This window comes from Ammospiza nelsoni, chromosome 4 (assembly GCF_027579445.1).
Source record: "Ammospiza nelsoni isolate bAmmNel1 chromosome 4, bAmmNel1.pri, whole genome shotgun sequence".
NCBI classification, from domain to species: Eukaryota; Metazoa; Chordata; class Aves; order Passeriformes; family Passerellidae; genus Ammospiza; species Ammospiza nelsoni.
In genome coordinates, this window is record NC_080636.1 from 26,612,848 (window position 1) to 26,633,219 (window position 20,372).

The window sequence follows — 20,372 nt, forward strand, 5'->3', positions numbered from 1 at the left end:
AAACAGAACTTTGAATTTCTCCAAGTAAATCCTACTGGCTTTGCAATTATGGCATGTGGCAGTCATCCACCCCTTTATACATAGGTGAGAAGTGGCAGCTCCACTGAACATTCTTTCTAACCCTCTATCCTCACAGTGTACGAGGAGCACCTGCTTCTCACAGAACTGTGGCTGAACAGGACAAACAACAGCCACATACACAATGCACAATCACCCAAATCAGATGGATGAGTATTTTTTATTCACTGGAGTAGAACGCACAAAAACTTTCACTAAGAAATTTAACGGTTGAAGAAGAGATCAGATCTGCCATTCAGGATAGTGTGAGGATACCCAGGGCAGTAGTCAGACTGTTAGTTGTTACTGGGCTCCCTCTGTCCCCTGAGAATGTTGGATTTGACAGCATCAAAGGCTGCTAGAAGCTCCAAAGATAATGCTGAGGATCATCTGATCTCTAGTGCTGTGTAATTCAGAATATAGTGTCAGACAGCAGGACAGACTGTGCCATCTATAGCAGAAGCAACTACCACAGCAAACAAGAAATTTAAAATTAAAAACTATTTTTTTAAATAACTAAGATGAATGTTAGATTAATTTACATACATTTTAAAAAACCCTCAACAACACAACAGCTAGGAATAGATGGGAAATACTGGCTGAAATTTCTAGACATATGCAAGAAGTAGAACTCATTTTACAGAGCCTTGTATGGTAGACCATGCATGTAGATTATTATCAGACAGGAAAAAAGAAAAATTAAAAAATAATTTTGATAGCACAAGATGCCAAAAGAGCAAACCATACACAGTGGAAAACAATGTGATAGAACACAAAAACTAGAGGGGGAAGAGGAAATCAGTTTGAACTCAATTGTCTCAAGTCCTGCCCAGTCATTCTTGATTACGGCATGCCATCAGGATATCCTGGCCATTAAAGTGTCAGATCATTAAAAATATAGTTTATGTAATTCCTTTTCTAGAACAACAGCCAGAATAGAAAACCTCTTCAAAGTACTTTAATTAAAAATAATATTTTTGAATTTCACAGCAATCTTTATTTAGAAAGAAGTGAGACTTAATTAATAGCATACTTCCAAACTACTAATTTATTTAACATACTTTGTTTCACTGTCAGAAAGCTGCTCTCATGCAAGATCAGCTTCAAAGAATGTAAAGGGTAAGTCTCATCTGTCCATAATCTAAACATAATCCATCACATTTGGAAGCAGAATAATGGCAGGAATGCAAAGATTCAGGGCTGTAAGTTAAATTCCCAGTAGTAGTTTTCAGAAATACTCTTAGTGTCCTGACATTTAATACAACTGCCTTCAATGCAATTTTAAGGTGCACAAATAATAAAGCAAGCTAGACTTTAATACAGTAATTTCTGCTCGAAAACAGTTCTGTAATCAAGTTGCAAACTTCTCAGAGAAACAATACCACCCCAGGCACACATCTGGTACCTTCAGTCTCCTTTCCCAGTAGACCTTGTGAAGACCAAACACGCCCTGAACTGTGAGACTACTTTGCACAGCACAAGTGAAGAACGTATGTATCCACCCTGCTATCTCAGCTTCCTTCAAAACACTGAACTTTAACAAATGAACATATAGAACTATCAACACTCACTCATTTACAAATTCTGTGTTCCCTCAAAAGAATAACCACATAAGTATAAAAAAATCCCTAAACTTGTTTCTTTACTTCCTATCCTCATTAGCATTAGGCTTCTACAGCATTGCAAGTCATACTTTCATTAACGATGCAAACACAGAAGCAATTTATTCCAGTATGATTAACTTGCCAAAAAAAAAAGCTTACAGTATTAATTTTAAAGGGAAGTATCTGATGCTTATTTTTTATTTAACTTTATTTCTGCAACTTGGACAAAGATATCAACTTCCCACTGAATATGGAGAGCAAAGATAGAATTGCTTAATATTGGCTTGTTCTGTTAGTTCTTCTGATCCATCTGGAAAATGTAAACCGAGTCCCCACTAAGTCTGAGCCAGTACTATTCCCTGCTTTTCATGGGGGCTTATAAGTTCAGGGTCACCAGCATACCAGTCAGTTACCATGCTTTTAGATGGTTTGTGCATTCATGCAATGGCTGAGAGGCCATAACTCATCAGTATTATTTCTCCTTCAGTTCAGTCTCCTGGAGTTTTTTATTATTTAGAAGAAATTTCCAAGGGGGATGCAGACTCCTACAGAGCAAATTTAAGCTTGCTGAGGGCAGTTTGGTTCCTCATTATTCCCTCTCCCTCCCATTCGAGAGCCAGATACTGATGGTCAACTTTTCAAGCAACAGGGAAGGGCACACTGGTAAATCTGCAAGCACTCATGACCTTTCTGACTGGCACAGAAACTGGGCCCTGCACAGCCCGTGGGGTGAGGGAAGTGGGGCAGAGAACAGAACTTACTGCTTTCTCTTACTGCTAGGAGAGAAACTCATTTTTGCCATCAAATTGAAGGCTGCACCAGGCACTAATGCTCTGAATCCTGTGTTAAGCTGAGCTAGCAAAGGCAATAAAATTAAATCAATGCTTGGCTAAATTATGTTAAACTAAAAAGCAGAAGAGAAGCAAAGGCAGCAGTGAAAGATACACTAATCAGGCCTGTGGAGTGAAAGAGTAGGAAGAGAAGGATAGAGAATTTTATTCACAAGTGTTTATTCCAGATTTCCTTACACACTGATCTGTAAGTTAAGAAAACACCCATTTCCACAGCAATGATGAGAGTGAACCTGCTCTGAATAAAGAATTCACTTCCATGGTATGCTAACTACATGAACTAAATCTAAAGTTTTAAGAAGTAACATTTAAATCTAAAACTAAGGCAAGGATATAGCAGCAAAAGAACACACATAAATACAGGCTGCACAGACACTGACAATTGTCACTGCAAACGTGGTGATGTTTTATTTCCTTTCAATGTACTAAAAGATCTGTATACACCACATACAAAAAGTGCATTCTGTAACAAAGTGACCACAGGTATGCCTTTGTTAACTAGCAAACAGAAACTTAAATACTTTATCTCATCTTTCCTAATCCACAGCTCTCTGGAAAAACAAAACTTCACATCCTCAGTTTGCAGACTTAAGGATATAAAAAACTCTATTGGTCCACTGTATTTGAAGAAAAAACAATGTCAAAATACTCAACAAATTTATGCTTGATATTATTTCCAAATAAGATTGTGTCAAAAGCCAGCAGCTTTTGCAAAGAGGTCTCTTGCAGAGCACAGCCAAGGTAGTTTGTTTAACCTTCTCTCACTTCACTGCCTGCTTATTCTTTCTTTGTGAGAAGAGGGCAATTCCAGCTCCCAGTTCAAAGAGGAAAAAACTTTTCCTCATTATCCTCATTATGCTCATTATCCTCAATTATCCTCATTAGTGTCAAATTGATACCTTTCCTGAGTAAATGCAAGAAAGTAATGAATGCTGGCAGTTTTGCTCTAAAAGATTATTTCAGAAAAGGACTGTGGAATGTCAGTTATAAGGTAACCAAGAACTTCAAATAATGTATCATTAAAAACAAACAAACAAAAAACCCCAAAACCAATACATTAGCCCAGCCTGGGTCCTCTTAGAGAGCACCTTCACTTCTTTGTAAATAACAGTCTAGTGATGTACTCAGAAATACTGTAATAGTATTTCTGATACCAAGGTATGTTTTGAAAATTGAAGAGTTAGGTATATATACACAAGGATTAAAAAAGCAAAGGAGAGAATAAATAAACAAATACAATCCAGCATTGGAATATGCTCAAGCATACACAAATCAGGGACAAAAAGTGTCTCATGCATTAAATATCAATTTCAGAAAAGAACAACTGTTCCACGCTCTGATTCTGTCAGTTTTGCTTGGTAATCCTCCATATGAACATATGAGCTGAAAAGGAAAATATACTAGACTAACTCAATCTGCCACATTTAACACAAACATGTCATAGGAAGAAAAACAGAAAAAGTGAAACCAACATTTTCAAAAGCATATTCTTAGTAATTTTGCTGAGGAATAAAAAAACAACCCCCTTTTCCTTTTCACATCCAGGTGACTATCTAAATTTAACTGTAAAAAAACCCTGATAATTTCCCTGAATTAAATTTTCTGCCCTGCACTCAGGGAATCAGCTCTTCTGAAAATTCAACTCCAATGAGTTTCAGTTCCCAGTAGATATTACCAAAGAGTTATCAGCACATAGGAGAGACTGAGTATTTTCAACTACAACAAAAATTTCCTTGTGAAGGCATAAACACATCTTATAATGCTGTTGTAAGTTCTGTTTTTAAATAGGTGTAGTTAATTGTCAGTTTTTCCTGTTTATCAAATGTGCTCTTCTGAGTCAAGTCCATTCCTCAAACTCTACAGAAAAACGGCAGTGTCAGCTGCTTTATTTATTGATAGTCTGGGACAACTATTTTCTTGGGGAAAAAGTTTTATGAATATGAAAATTAATAAATATATAGAAAACTCAGGATTGTTCACTAGGATACTTATCCAAATTTGCTTTGCATGTGTGGGCTAGTGTAGGTATTGTTTTTTGAGGTTTCTCAGTGCTTTTTAAGTCTTTAACAGCAAAAGGTAGTGCTGAGTTCACATGAGACCCTAGTTAGCTTTTTTTTTAAGAAAAAGCATGAGACACTTGTATTTCTAATCAGTCTTTCTGACTAAATTTATCTATGCTTACTGCAAATAAAAGTAAACTAAATTAGGAAGAATCCCAAGTTGTGCAATTCCTTAGGGAAGCAGATGACTGCCTTCAGGGCTTTAAGTCCTCAGACAAAGCATAAGGGCATAGCACAAACCTGGCAAAAAAACCCCACCCAGCAAGCACACAGCCAGCACTCACACTGGACTTCTATATGGAGACAATGCTCAGTGCCGTGCTATTCTTAGCCACCACAAACACACCAAGGTTTCAGAGTTACCAGCTTCTTTGTCAGTTTCATGGGAGGAGACTAGTCACATCTGAAGTAAAAATAGGTTGTCATATGCTTGTCCATGGAACTCCAAAATACACGGCTAAATTGGTCATTTAAAAGATTTGAGCTGCGTGTACTGGCATCACAAGGAAAAAAAACCAACTTTTTTCTCCTAACTCCCTCAACTTTCTTTTTATGTTTTTATCTGATTCTAATTTACTTCAAAAAGTAGTTTGCTCTCTCTGCAATAGAAACTTTATCTGGTTTCAATACACTCGTTTAAGCTCTAAAAAGCATTGCAGAGAACTGTACCTGAGAGGCTGAGGCTGATATGAATGGGAGGTTCTGGCTGTGGAGGCACCAGGGGACTGGTGCTTTCAGCACGGCCTGCATGAACAACACCTGCCTGAGTGGGTACAGAGATCCCCCTGCACCCACCTGCAGTTTCACAACACACCCACAGCTGGAGACAAAGAATCACGTAATGACTCACAGAGTGTGACAGGATGGGCACACTAAACAGTGACAACTTCAAAAACACTGCTCCAAAATCTGGTGCCAACTGAAAAGGAGCCCAGGACACATGGAGAATGACACACCTGACATTCCTGGCTCCCACACCATGGCCACAGATTACAGATGTAATAGCTTCACACAAGCATTGAGGTGCCTTTTTGCTGGACGTTGAGCACCCCCTCGTCCTAGTGCTTGGTGGTCCTCTTGGACTCATTCACTTTGCTCCCCTCAGTTCATTTTAAATAATATCTGCTTTCCCTCTTACAAGATATCACATTTACACCTGCCTCACAGTTTATACAATGTTGCAACAGCATTTCCTACACTGTGTTGTGGTAAAAATTAAATAGTGGGTTTTGTACTTGTGTAGGAAGACACAGAAAATATCCCCAGTCTATCAGAAAAGAAAGAGATACACTGGCCTACAAGCTGATGGACAGGGAAAAAAACATGTTTATACATCAATCCATATTTCAGAGAGTGCAACCTGTTAAGGAGATGAGAAAACTGTGTCATAGCTACATTCAGATCTGCAAGTCATTCAAATACTACCATGTTTTGGGGCTTGAAAAGGAACTAAGTATCTAACTGCATGTGCTGACAGCAACTATGGCTGGCCAATAATGACAGCAGTACTTGCACGATATTTAGATGACTACACAGGTCATGACAAATATAAAAATTAGGAATATGCAGGAAAAATTATATGAAACTATTATGTTCCTGCTTTAAAAATTCTTCAATGTTCATCTCTCTTTAGGCAGAGAGGGTGAAATTTCCTAGCAGAGGATATCACAAAACAAATAATGGTCTGATAGTCTGTAGGACTGCTTACTACTGCTACATAATAAAGAAAAAAAAAATTATAGGTCACTTAAATTTCCAACCAGAATTACTACAGAGAGGTAGTCAATGCTGCCATCTCCTAAGCTGCAATATATAAATATATTGGTAGCCTTCATTTTAAAATGGAGCAATTCTTTCTTCATTCTTGCTCAGGTATACTATTAACAGAACTGATATTATACATTGCCCAGTTATTCCCACTTAACCCTGGAAATCTTGGACTCTCTGATCAAGGTTTTGGAACTCAAGCTTCCTCACTATATTGAGGTTACACAGGCAAATTCTGTATCCATTCTAATAAAACATGACCTCAATAATCACTCTCCAGTAATAAAACACAGGTGAGATGAACAACTGACCAGCTTCTGGGGGGAACAGAAGCAGAGGTGCAGTTTGGGCATGCTGGGGGCTTAGGGCCTCAAAGCAGGGAGCGCTCCAGCCCTGCCACCTGGAAGGAGACCAAAGGCAGACCATGAAACGATAACAAGCTCTGGCCTCTGCCCAGCTACACTCTTGGCCAGTGACCTGGAAATGCCAGTTTCACATCCAGAGCTCATCGCTCATCCTTTTCTTTCGGGATGTGGGATCTAAGTCTGCGTGCTCACATATTAACACCACCATAAACCACCAAGATGTTTTAATCATGTCAGGATGGCACAGCTGCACCTCATGGGTCTCTGTCACCTCTCTCAGTCCCAAATAGCTAAAACTGTCTGATACTCACAATTGCCTTCTGGCAGTCAGTCCTGGTCACCTCAGTCTTAAAACTGCAAACATTCTCAAGGACTTAGCATCGTTTTTCTCAGCACCATTAGGTAGATGGTCTCAGCAGAAGTAAGCACGCAAGAAAGACATACAAAAGCTTGAGGAAAAACTAGAAATGTGCAAGAACATATGTTAAAAAAACAGTATCTAAATTAAAGTTAACGGAGGACACAGTACTGCCTCACTTCAGGTTTTCAGAGTGAGAAGTGCAGTGCATTCTAATTTTTTTAAAAACTTGAATCTACAGCAAGACACCATTTTGGCACACCAAGATTGACTCTTAGTGATGCTGAACTTCAGCTTCAATATGCTTCAAAATGTTTTTGTGCTCAGTGGTAGCATAAATTCACATCCTTTACTACATTTTAGATAGTGAAATCCTACAGGTTTACTTCAAATAATATAGAACCAACGCCAAGGACCTCCCAGCTGTCCTGCCATCCTCTCCCCTGTCTGATTAAACACATTATGTTCTTGTTTTTCCTTGTCTTACCCAAAATGAGCACTCCAGTTTTCCAGTTACAGCAATGTCTAAAGGGGGCATGTGGGCATAACAGATAGGCATGAACTGTAAATTAAAAATAAATACATAAGTAAAAATTATTCAAATTAGCCTTTAAACAATACTACACTGTAGTGATACTAGGAAAACTTCTAACAGCGGAATCACTTTCCTTTTGGCCACCTTTTGCCATATTTGGGAAACTTGGGGTTTGTCCATAGTTTTCTTAAGATAGTTCTTTCAGAATTAGTGATACACTTTTAATTTTTCCCACAGAAGAAAAACTCTAACTTGAAGTACTCTTTCAGGGTTTTTTAAATCATTATTTAAGAAGAAAAAAAGTAAGACAATAAGACTGCAAAATTTTTGCAATCCATGCACTTCTGCTGGGTTATTTCTAGGTTTTGGGTACTCTCTTTCCTTTTTTCCTACCCAGTTACTTTCTGAAGAGAGATTAAAAGATGAAAATACCCCTACATGCAGAACAATGTAGGATTCCACCTTAATATCCCCGGCTTAGTCCATCATGGCTGTCTGGACACAGAGTTCAAACAGCTACCAAAAAAACCTTTGAACTTCTCAGTCAAACCTCAGTACACCTGGCTCTGCTTCTTTCTTTCTTCACTTTGCTGTCATAAAAACAAAGTGCCAGTTGCCAGCCTCTCTTTTCAGGACAAGACCTCATTTGTAGCTGAAAGAACAGTAAAAATCTGGTGATATTTGGCCCAGCTGCTGTGTCCTGCTGACAGCCAGCACAAAGCAAGATGTTGGAGAGAAAAAGGAGGCAGGTTTCCACTGGGATGTCAGACACACGATTCTCTAAGCCCAGCATGGGCTTCACTAAGAGCTGCTGAGCTGTTACTGACCACTGACCCTGGCACCCTCATAAACATCACTTTCCTAACCTCAAGATCTTCAGTTCTAGTTCAGCAGCATGAATAAAGGCAGCAAACAGGGATGATGAATAAAAAGAGCAAAAGGAAGAAAATGAACAACCCCCAGAGCTACTTACACTGCTTTGATAGCACTCACTGTGAATGTAACAGTTCTTTCAATAATTAGCTAGCATTGATTGGCAAGGGCTTAAGGCATTCATATATCTTTCTAGACCACTATTCTTGTCTGTACCAGTTGTCTGCAAAGAAAACTTTAAAAAATATAGTTGAAAATATCCCCAAATCACATGCCAGCTGTGCCTGATAGGCAGAAGCACAGGAGTTATTTATACCTCCCATACTTTCCTAAGATCTCTTTATAAAATTAATTGCTTCTAGAACTTAAATGAATTCTTGAGCAAGAAACCTATAAATATTAATGTTCTAAATTAAAAATGTTATTTTTGAAGATTGAAATGGTTGTTTTTTAAACTCTCAGAAGTCTGAGTCTACATATATCTGATAAAAAGTACTCCCTTTGGATTTTCAAATTCTTGATTCTTAGAAGAATGAGAAAAGGCAAAGAATGAAGAAAATGTTTCATATGCCTGTTGTGTTCTATTACTACTTTGAAAGCATTATATAATATATATATATATACTTATTCATTAGAAGAATTTGTTCTAATTGGAGTAAAATATGTCATCATACTTTTCTTGTTTCGATAACTATACCTACTTAGGGCATCAAGTTTAAATTCTGATGAAAATTAATTAAAGACTCATAAACCATGTAATTCTGTAACTGCATTGAAACACTTTCCACATCTAGCTTTTTGACCATCACTGTATTTTAAGTACTTCTATATCAGTCTATTAGAGACTCCTGGATTTGTCTAATGAGAGTTATTAAAGCAAACTCAATGATAAAAAGTTTATTTCTTTCTGTAACCTAATTTTCCAATAATTAGTATTCTAATGTTAAAAGCAGTTCAAGCAAGTCTATGCCTCAATATTTTATTTTCTTCTGTTATTGCAGCTTGGTAGCCTATTACACACATCAAGTTTCCTTAAACTCCCCTGAAATCTCTCACAAAATGTAGTTTCCACCAGACCTACCAATATAAACCTTTGCCTGTGACATTCACACAGGCAACTGGGAATGTTAAGAGTTCAAAAACTTAATTCTTATTTACAGTAGCATGGCCCAGTTTCCTTTAGGTTCCGAGTGTCCTTTCTGATTTAGAATGGCCTTTTCCTCTTTAAACAGACCCTTTATTTTGCACTGTACCTAACAGAATTTAACAGCTCCCTTTAACCAGCATCATTACTCTTTGTATAGGAATGAGGAAGAACATTTACTTCTATAGAGTGGAAAACTTCTAACTACATGTACACAGGATATAATACAGCAAAAAAAATTGGCAACCACCTTTCCAAATAAATCAATGTTGTTGTGTCAGTTATCTCTTAAATGCTATTAAACCCCTAATGTGTAAACCTTTCCCCTTCAAATACAAAAGCACCAGAGCTAGAGTGTAAAAAAAAAAAAAAAAACAGTCAGCAGAAATGGGGTATTTGATATGGCTTGTTGCAATTGGTTTATCTGGAGCTTTCCTGAAGTCCATGCAGAGCAGGCAGTTTATTCCAGCAACAGTAGCTGACAGAGTGATTTGCATTTGGTGCACTTTCTCCTTTCAACAGCATTCTCTTCTGCAATTTGAATCATTACAGAATCTAGTTATGGGTTTAGTAGAAAGTCTATCACTTTCATAGAAAGAATTTCACAAAGGGGAGCTCATTCTAGCATATCTATGTCTGATGAAGACAAATAATGCATATCTCAACATGTAATGTACTTCCTACAACACAAGCATTTTATTAAAAAATTAATACAAAGAACTTCACACAAAACAATCCTCAAAAAATTTTTGTTTTAAATAACAGTTCCATACTTTCCATCTTTATGTGCAGAGAAGTCCAAAGTAGGGCACAAAACATCACATAAGCTTAGCTAATTACAACTGGTGAAAATCTGGATACATGCACTTCCCTAATGAGCATCCACACCCTAATGCCCAACTTACATGGAAGGTGTTACAATACAGACTGCTGACATCAAATAGGTAAGGCAGGCAAAAAGTATACAAGTAGGTATGAATGCTTAGCAATAATGGAAGCTAGACCAACCCCCAAATACCCAACCCGCTCCCCAGCTTCAGTCACACAGAAGAAAAATGAGCAAATATAAAAAGGCTTCTATGCAAAAGACAGGAGAGCAAGACTCCAGGATCCATCTGAGCTGAGACATCCATACATGCCCACCAAGAGAGGCAGGCAGCCTCTCACTGCCAGGCAGCTGATCCTGAACATTCTGTTACAGTAGCCTCCTTCCCTTGACATCATTCACTTATGTGTGCTGGGTACTCTTCAGCTTCAGGGTGGTACTTGGCTTTGACTAGTTTGGATGTTATACTCCAGCCTTGTTATCCTCCTCAAGCCTACATCCACTGATAGACCTTGTTGTTCCAAACATACCCAGAAATAAAGAAAGGAGGAGGAAAAAAAGTCCCACCCAATGTTCTCTTTGCATAGCAAATTTTACTATACAGAACGTTACCAGCACCTCTGTTAATGAATATGACAACACACAACACACAATATATCTGGAAATGCAATGACTCATTATGTACCTCAAGATGTACTGCACAAGAGACCATCATCAAAGGCCACAGAAGTTCATAAACAGAGCCAAATATGGAGGCCACACTCCACAATACATTAATACATTGATACATTCAACACTGTATTGGGTAATTAACTACTGACAGAAACTTACTTTTCTCATGACAACTTAAAAGACTTTGGAAAGGTCATCATATGTCCCTTCTACAGGAAAATAAATTGCTTCTTGAGTAGTACAGGGACCTGTAACTACATTTACTAACACAAATTAGATGTAGATGCTTTTTTCAAAAAAGCAGAATTTAGTAGCTTTTTCAAAACTCAATACATTTGGATTCGTATTTCATTTAAAAATTTCACTTTGCAACATGTCAAAACAGTTTTGGAAGATATAATCATAAAGAAAAATTGTTACATTCTCTAGAAAGTGCCTATCATGTTTCAGCATACAAGGCAACACTACTAACTGATGTGATCCTTTGAAGTCAAGGTTACAATAAAGAAAAAGTTTCCAACAAAAAAAAAAGACTGAGCATATTATTGTTTGGGATGCTGAAGTTAACACCCTATTTAATACTGTACTTATTTAATAACTATTATTGTTTTAGAAGGCACCAAAAATAGTATCTCATGAAAATAGGACTTCTCTACATTGTGAAGTAATACTGGTTTATCCACCGGAATATAAAAGCTGTATGAACATTCTCTAAAGCACAGCCATGCCACTAATAACTCTTAGCCCAAAGCACAGTCTGAAAGAGAAGCAATCATGGAACATCTCAGATCAATTTTTTTCCTCAAGTTTTATTTTTCTTTGCTCTTTAACAGTTAATGGGGAAACGAGATAAAATTTATCATACAATAATAACTTCCAGTATGTTAAAAACTGGTGCTTTTATTACTTTTAAAAAGTATACATCACTAGCAAATAGCCATGGAAGCAGCAAATCTGTGGTTTTATTAAAAAAACCACACACAGACCCATGTATACTCTACCTCACCCGTGTTCTCCTAAAGAATAAGACCATGAAGAAAACATTTGTTTTCCCAGAATTCTTCCTATGGTCCTCTTTCATATACATTCCTATAATGGCACTGTAAGGTGACTTTTCTTATTTTAATTACAGCTTCACTGCTGTCTTCAAACAAACAGTCACAGGATAAAAATGAATCCACTACATCTACTTCGTTAAATGCTGTATTAGCAGAGCAGAACCTCTTGAGAGCCAAGAGTTCATTTTTGGTTGGTAAAGGAGGAAGTAATCTTCAAACTAATCCTATGAGATGATAAGTGAATCTTAAAAAGCAAACTCCAAGTGCTTTTTTTCATCCACAGAAAGAATGATTCAAAAGTATCTGCCAGGCAGCTCCCCAGTTTTCATGTGCTCATCAGCACCTGGCAGCCATAGCTCCAATGATTTGGAGCTTTCAAAGCTGCTCCATTTCTTTCTGATTTTATAACAATTTCCAAACCAACTGCTGTCCAGGCAGATACAGCTTGCTTTCCTGGCAGGACGTTGTTCCCAGGCTCACACATCTCAGTAACTTTGAAAATCCCTGTCACAAACCTTTATCAAAAAGAAGCCAAGGGCAACAACCTCAATGTAGCTTTGGCAGGGGCATCGTCAAAGTGCAGCCTTGTTCTCCTAAGCAGCATAAGTTCTTGAGATATATGCATGACTTCTGAACCAAGCTGAGCAAGGTGGAATGGAAAATCTCACAAACCACCTCCAAAACTGATTCATCCAGAAGAGGATAGGGACAAATTCAAGGACACACAAGCACCCACATGAAAGGTGTACCCTTCTGTTTAGTCCTTTCTGTTTACCAGATAGATACAGTACAACTGCAGCACAGCAACAGAAAGCTGTGGGATAGCTTGAAGAAAGACAATATATCCTATTAAAAAAAAATAATCCAGAAATAATTCTTTATTTCCAAACAGGACACGACTACTAATACGGTATATATGGGAAACACAAAAAAGCTTTTAATAAAGCAATAATGGATTGTACTTGTGCTTACTGGAAAGTCATTGTTCCTGTCCAGACTGTAAGCCCCAGAAATACATGCCTAGTTTTCATTAAAACTTGTGTCATATCTTACAGTAAGGTATTTATTACTTAAATGCTTTTCACTGTAAGCAGCACCACATTTGGTTTTTGAACCCACATACTGCATTACTAAAAGCAATTCTCATGGCATCCAGACCTCCTTAACCTTAAATGAAGGTTTTTGTGGACAAAATATAAGAGCTTTCTTACACCAAGCAACATAAACAACAATCAAAATTAGTATTTTTCCTACAATTTAGGAACTCAGAAGAACCACTAGACAGACCACACACTGAAACTGCAATGGGCTAAACAACAGAATCCAAGAGCACTGAGATACATGATCACAACTAGGATTCCTTAAATACTAAGGAGCCAAGCAGCCCTGAGGACAAGCAAGTATAAAGCTCCCAGTTACATTCACAACTTCAGTTAGGAATCAGTTCTTAAGCAAGAACATCCTCACTTCACTGCTGGATTAAAAGAACATTCCTGACTCCATTTAAAAAGAAGTAATGCCTGAAATTGTTGGCACAGAGATAGCATTCTGAAACTAGGCTGTATGAATGTCACTTCATTGTTGTTACTGAAAGAAAAAAGATCAACTACAATAAAACCTTAGCCAGCACTGCAACGTTATGCCAGCTAAGCAAGCCCTTAACCAGACCCATGGAGCTTTACTGCCTTTCTGTTACACACTTATACACTCCCTGCAGATGCTTACTTTTATGCACATGGAAATGCATGCTAGCACACCCACTCCTTTTCTGACATCCTTCAGCATGTAAAAATTTAAAGTTATGATAAAAACTATAAAAAGTAGCATTTGCACCTAAAAATTTTATGAAAACATAGCAAAAACTTTTCTGAAGTAATTTCTTAGCATATGGATATTTCCTGAATTTCCAAGCTCATCTTCAACATAAATATTATGTAATCCCTTGCTCTGCACACAGTACATCACTTGAATAGAAAATGCTTTAGGAACAAAGCAAATGGCTTGCCCACTTCAGCTCAGCTCACTGAGGTATGCATGTGAATCACAGTCCTTGGAGCCAGCACAGGCTGCACAGAGGGCTCTGCTCCCGGCCAGGCTGCACAGCGCCATCAGAATGCGACTCCCGCAAGCTCGGACGTGCAGCTATGCTGGAATCACAGCCATTCCCACAAATGGGGTGACAATGCTGGGAAAAGTGAAATGAACCCCAGCTATCTCACCAGCACACACAAAAAATTGGTTTGTTGGTAGATGATCCAAGTGCCACTTCCTGATGAAGGAGTCAGGAAGATCTTACTCCGTGGGGCTTACATAACAGAGGGCATAAAGGAGAAAACATAGCACCATATATAACTGCTTCTTGGACAACCTTTTTATTATTATTACTCTCTATCTTAATATTGTTACTCTGTCTTGTCACAGCTGACAATTATCTAGTCTGGAAGCTGCAATTTATCTCCTTATCTATGCAATGATATATCTAGTAGCAGACTAAATTTATTGTTACTGATTGTATCCTACGATTTACTTTAGTTTGGAAACAATATACATGAATCAACATTAAGGATGTTTAATCATTTTCATAAGATATTTTCAACTTCTACTATAAAATACTGGGAAAATCCTTCTGCTTATCTCTGTTGCAGCAAGCATGTTAATAACTACCAAGTACAATTACAAGGTATAATTTGGAACAGATACTGTTAATCTGCAAGACACAAATTAAACAAACTAAAAAGCAAAACCTATAAGGAAAACCTGTTCTGAAACATGAATTGCTTTAACTTGTAAGATAATAGTCTAGAAGTTATCAGTCTAAAACAAATTATAGCAGTTAATACAAAAAGCAGATCAGGTCTGAATGAGCTATTAGGACAAACAAAGTATCTGCATATCTCCCAGCACTGATTAATACAGTGTATAATAAATAACTTGCTACTAATTCCTTCAAACAAGACAGGTGAATATATCCTACTGTATTGGGGTAAAAATCCTAATGGAGCTATTTTGATGAAGTGTATGGTAAGTAGAAACTGCATCCCAGTACATCTCAAGCAGCAATTAATGAAACATAAAGCTGAGATACTGGTTACTTCCAGATCTTAACTTTTTTCATTTTCACATATACAAGAAACTTCAGACCTAGGAAATGCTCAGCTGACGTGCAATTACGTCATCTTTGTCACCTCCTGGCATCCTGTCATGAAGTTGCTGTGCTTACGTTAGCAGAGCCTTGGACACGGTGCGAGGCAGCTCGGGGCCCAGACCCTGCATTGAAGCGTGTGTGAAGGGGTGACGTGAGGACAGACGGCTTGTCTGAACCAAGAGCAGCATCCTTGCTTCACTGCTTCACTTCAGACAAGGAATCCTCTGAGAAACTCTTGTTTCAGGACATTTAGAAGATCAAAGTGGACAGTTTTTGTAGGCATAATAATAGGTTTCAGGCACAAAAAACAATGCCCCCCTGTAAAATACACTGTCCAAGGGTGACTGAGCTCCAAAGGAGCATTTGGAGCTTGACAGAACTAAGACATCATCAGCATCCGGTAACTCCGCAGAGATGAGCATCTACTGTCACTTCTCTTGGACAGCAAAGGGTGCAAAGAACTTTATCAGACTGAAATAACTGCAGTCTGAGAAAATAAAATAATAAACAAATATATACATACAAAATCTTTCATGAGAACCATGAAGCAGATAGCTCTCAGACTAGCCATGCCAAGTTGCATCAGCACACAGGACCACTAAAATCCTGTTTTTTAAAGGGCAATTTCACACGGCAACATGCAAAAAAAGGGGGAAAAGAAAAATAGAGGAAAAAAATCGCCAAAAAAGAAAATTAAAAAGGGATAAGATATCTGCTACACTGCTGTGATTCCGGGTGCAGCGACATACTTACTGCTACTGCCGCTCCAGGATTTCAGCAGAGACTTAATGCTGATCTCGAAGAAGAGGGAGTCCTGCAGGCTGAGCATGGTGCGGGCAGGGCGGAGCGGGCGCCGGCCGCGCCGCCGCCTCCGCCAGCACCCGCGGGAGGGACGCGCCGGTGCCGGTGCCGCCGTGACGCAGGGCCCGGGGGGCGGCTCCTGCCGGCACCGAGCCCTCCGAGCCCCGCCCCGGGGCCGTTCCGCCTCCGGGGGATGCTCCCAGCGACACGGGCACAGCCACCGAGCGCCCCAGCCCTTGGCAGCCGAAGGGAGCGACTCCTCGCAACTACAACAAGGGGCTATAAAAGGCTGCTTGTGCTTTTCCGAGTTTTAAATAAACTTCCAACCGATCTGTTAAAATCGTGATGAATTAAACAAACCGCCCAGCGTTGCTCTGCGCAGTGCCAAAAGCCAATCAAGCCGTCTACGCTAAAAGAACATCAAAATCAAAGGAGGGGTGGCGGTAAGGAGGATGGGAAATCACAAATGTGAAAAACAATCGCGGTGGCGGGCAGGAAGGCCTTAAGTATTCCCACGGTGGCTGCCTGCAAAAGAGCTACAGCCAGTGGCAGTTCTGGATGTCCCAGCCCCAGAAGAGTTCAAGGCCAGGCTGGATGAAGCTCTGAGCAACCTGGTGTAGTGCTGCTATTGCAGGAGGCTGCAACTAGACTAGCTTTAAGGCCCCTTCCAGCCCAAATCCTTCTATGATTCAAACTCTCTGGAGTTTGGTTGGTGGTGGTTGTTTTCCTTAATGTCTTTTAAAGGACTTGACCTGGGGTTTGTTTGGTTTGGGGTTTTTTTTCTTAGCATCTTCTAAAGGACTTGACACAATTTTGGCATTTCTGATGGTTTACTCTGTCCAGTATCATCTCAAACGCTACAATGGAAAGTCTCTTAGAAGTTACAGTTCTGGGTTCCTAGGGATGCAATCCAACACTGATTAACTAAATCTGTTTTAAAGTGACATTTTTAAAAATCCACAGTTTTAAAACTGCTGCCCATACTAGGAGTAAACAAGCCATGAGGAGGAAATAACACCTGTGTCCTCAGGTGTTATTAGATATCTGAAGTTGTAGGAAAGATTAAAGAACAGTGAACATCAAATACTTTTAAGGTTTGGGGTTTATTTGTGGTTTTGGTTTTGTTTGTTTGGGGCTTTTTAAATCTATATCCCTCACCCCACATAGACAAAAGAATTATCACTAACCAAGAGGTAACACAAACCAGTTGATGTAAAACTAAGTGGTTCTGAGTGACAGGTCTAACACAGCAGTAGAAGGACACTGGAGAAAGAAGGGCACAAGCCTCTCACTGCACTAGGCTGGTTCAACCAACAGCTGCTGTCATTTAGGAGATGAACAGTTTTATTAAGAGAGAGACCAGTAATCTCATTCAGTTTTCATAGTTTAAAAATAATCCAAATTTCCCCATGCAAAAATACTTTTCTGTAATTAGATAGTAAATTGCCACCTATATCAAAATAGTACTTTTGTTCTTCCCAAACAGGTTACAGCAGAACATATATCCGCAGGATAACTCTCTGGGACTTCACATCCAACTTTCTCTCATAAGCTGTTTCAGGTAGTACTGCCCATGTAGTAGGTAGTATTACATGATATTCCTTTTCATCACTCCTTTTAGGAATACATTCAAAGTTACACTCCAATCATTCCTTTTTCCTCTTACTAAATAAGACATAGCAGAGGTTGTATTTTGTTATGGGTAGAATATAAAGGTCAGATTTTGGAGCCGGCTGATGAATTTCACCACTAATTTGAAAGACTGTATTAATTATGGTTGGTCTCTGACTGCCTTTAACACTGGGCTACAGACACTTCTTCAAAGGAATCCTTGTTAACAGTGTGCATTCCAAAATCATGAGCCAACTCTCTCAGCACCTCAAAAATAATGACTTTTAAAAATACACTTTGGCTTCTTTGTAGTTGCCCTTTCCACCCCCCCTCAGCTTTTATTCTTTAAGTTATCAGTGCCAAAGACTTACTAAAAACAATCATCCCAGAAATTCCAAGAGATACACTAAAACAACCCCACAAAAATACTGGTCTCCATGTTCCACCTTCTGGATTCCTGTGAAGAGACTTTCAACAAACAGAGAACTTGTCAGTATTTCTGTAAAGTAGCATTTCAAAATTAAATTATTATCAGGAAATCTTTTTCAAAATTTGCATTTATTTATGACATTGAGGTGTTTGGCCAGGCAAGTTACTCAGCCTTTCACCACAGCATCTGAGATTTTGTAGCACTGTTATTTATTCATAATATCAACTAATGATCACAACAGATTGGGTTTCCTCAAGGATACTTGCAATTGTAATTTTAAATTATTAACAGAAAAAATATTAGCCCATTAACAATTCCTAAGAAATGAGAATTGTATGCACCAAGAGTATAAGCGTTTCTTTCCAAAGATTTTGGTAGATGCATTGAAGACTAGGAATATATATTAGGAACCAAAATATTATGAAAAGAAATATGTTCTTTTAATACTACAGGAATATGTATGCTCTCATACATACATGAACAGACACAGCAACTTTCATTAGATGGACATCACTAATTTATTAGACTTAAAAATGGCTTTCACCAAGTATTTTCACAGTCCTCCCTTCCCCCCAAGAAAGGCAGAACCAAATTATTAGTACAAGTCCATTTCACAAGTGGAGTAATGGGTCTGTCAGTATCTTAGACCTATCATATACCATCAGCATCATAAGAGTTTTCTCATTGTACAACTGTGCACAAGCCCTCCAACAATTCTTCCTCACAACTCAATTTAACTGCTTTGTAACCAAAGGTGTGTAAATAACAATGACTGCCATACCAGACTTCTTGGGTTTTGGTTTTCCTTTGAAATGAGTTAATGAAACAACCTACCAAATATTAGAATAAACAGAAGATTTCAGTATAAACTACAAAGTTTAAAATGTAACCTTTTATTTTTAATAAAAACAAGAATAGTAAAAGCAGGAAAGAAAAACTATGGATTACAAGCTTCTGAATCTTGGACAAGCACAGACAAGGCTAATTCTTTGAGAAGAGCCCAACAAAGATATCAACATCATATATTTCTAGAACAGTGTTAGAAAAATGTCATTTACAACAAATATTTGTTTTTCCAGTTCCTGATTCTCAGAGAGGAACATGAAAGTCTTCTGGAAAGCACACTGTGTCTAAAACTGAGAGCAACAAGTATGACCACTAAAAATACCTATCAGTGTGAGTACTTTTAAAAAGTCTTCCATAAGATTAATATTTTACTATTTTAGATAAACTGGAAAATAAAGTACTTGCATTTAAATATAAGCAAATTGCTTTCATCTGGAGGTGGTTCAACTAAGAAAAAAAAAAATCCAAAAAAGAAAATATGACATTGAAGATCTGTGCATACTTTTATAAATAGGCTGAACATTAAACAATTCCAATAAATACACAGTTTATATACTGATCCCAGTATACCTTTTGATTCTGGATCAATTTCACTTCTAAAGGGAGCAGACTACTCAAGTCTATTTTTGAGATTTTCTCAAGAGCCAAGGTGAGGTATGCATGAATAAGCACACTGGTATCAGCGAGCTCTTAAAAGAACATGACAAGAATTGGACTGTAGGTGCAGTAAAGCAGAAGTGCTCAATCTGCAGACACAAGCTGTTTGCACTCTACTAAAATGATTCATCCAAGTGCCCAGTCCACACCATACTTTCTGCTCTGATATGGAAAACTCTCAGCAAAGAGGATGGCCAGAAGCAAATTGCTCAAGCTGCTTCAGTGACCCCAGTCCACAGACTCCAGGCTGGAAACAGACTGATACATTACAAGATTCACGCACTGTAAGCCCAGCTGCTCCAGGAAGCATTGCACTGGCATTTGTGGTACCATTCATCCACAGCACGCTTGACCTGTGCAAGCAAAGCCCATTCAGCACTTCCACACATACCTTTGAGATGGAATTTTCAATACATGTACAGTAAGCCCAGTCACAGGACAGGCAAGATTTGCCTTGAGTGTTTTAATAGCTGGAGGACCCAAGTAATTTAAGAGATCAGAAACTTTAGCACTGTAGATAGTACAAATAACAGAACTTTTCTTTATTTGTAGCATTAGGCATTTAATAAAAATATTTCTGAAAGGATCATTATCCATACTAGGATCAATACATTTACCAGAAATGTGTATGCAAAGGCTATTTGCACAGCTTTGCTTTAATTCAAGTAGCATCATGCCATTTTCTTGGAGATGCCCAGACACATTGCTGGCA

At 38.4% G+C, this 20,372-nt stretch overlaps 1 protein-coding gene across 9 annotated transcripts in view; it reads right to left on the bottom strand.

Annotated features, from left to right (window-relative positions):
* FRYL (FRY like transcription coactivator) overlaps window positions 1-20,372 on the bottom strand; it is a 162,719-nt gene that overhangs the window by 104,245 nt on the left and 38,102 nt on the right. Inside the window, exon 1 of one of the 9 annotated variants that reach the window (XM_059470911.1) lies at window positions 16,069-16,148. The exons of the other annotated variants lie outside the window; for them this stretch is intronic. Coding sequence (XP_059326894.1) covers window positions 16,069-16,144 — 76 coding nt within the window. The 5' untranslated portion in view covers window positions 16,145-16,148. Of the gene's footprint in view, window positions 1-16,068; window positions 16,149-20,372 lie in introns of those variants that run through there. 9 annotated transcript variants of the gene reach the window in all.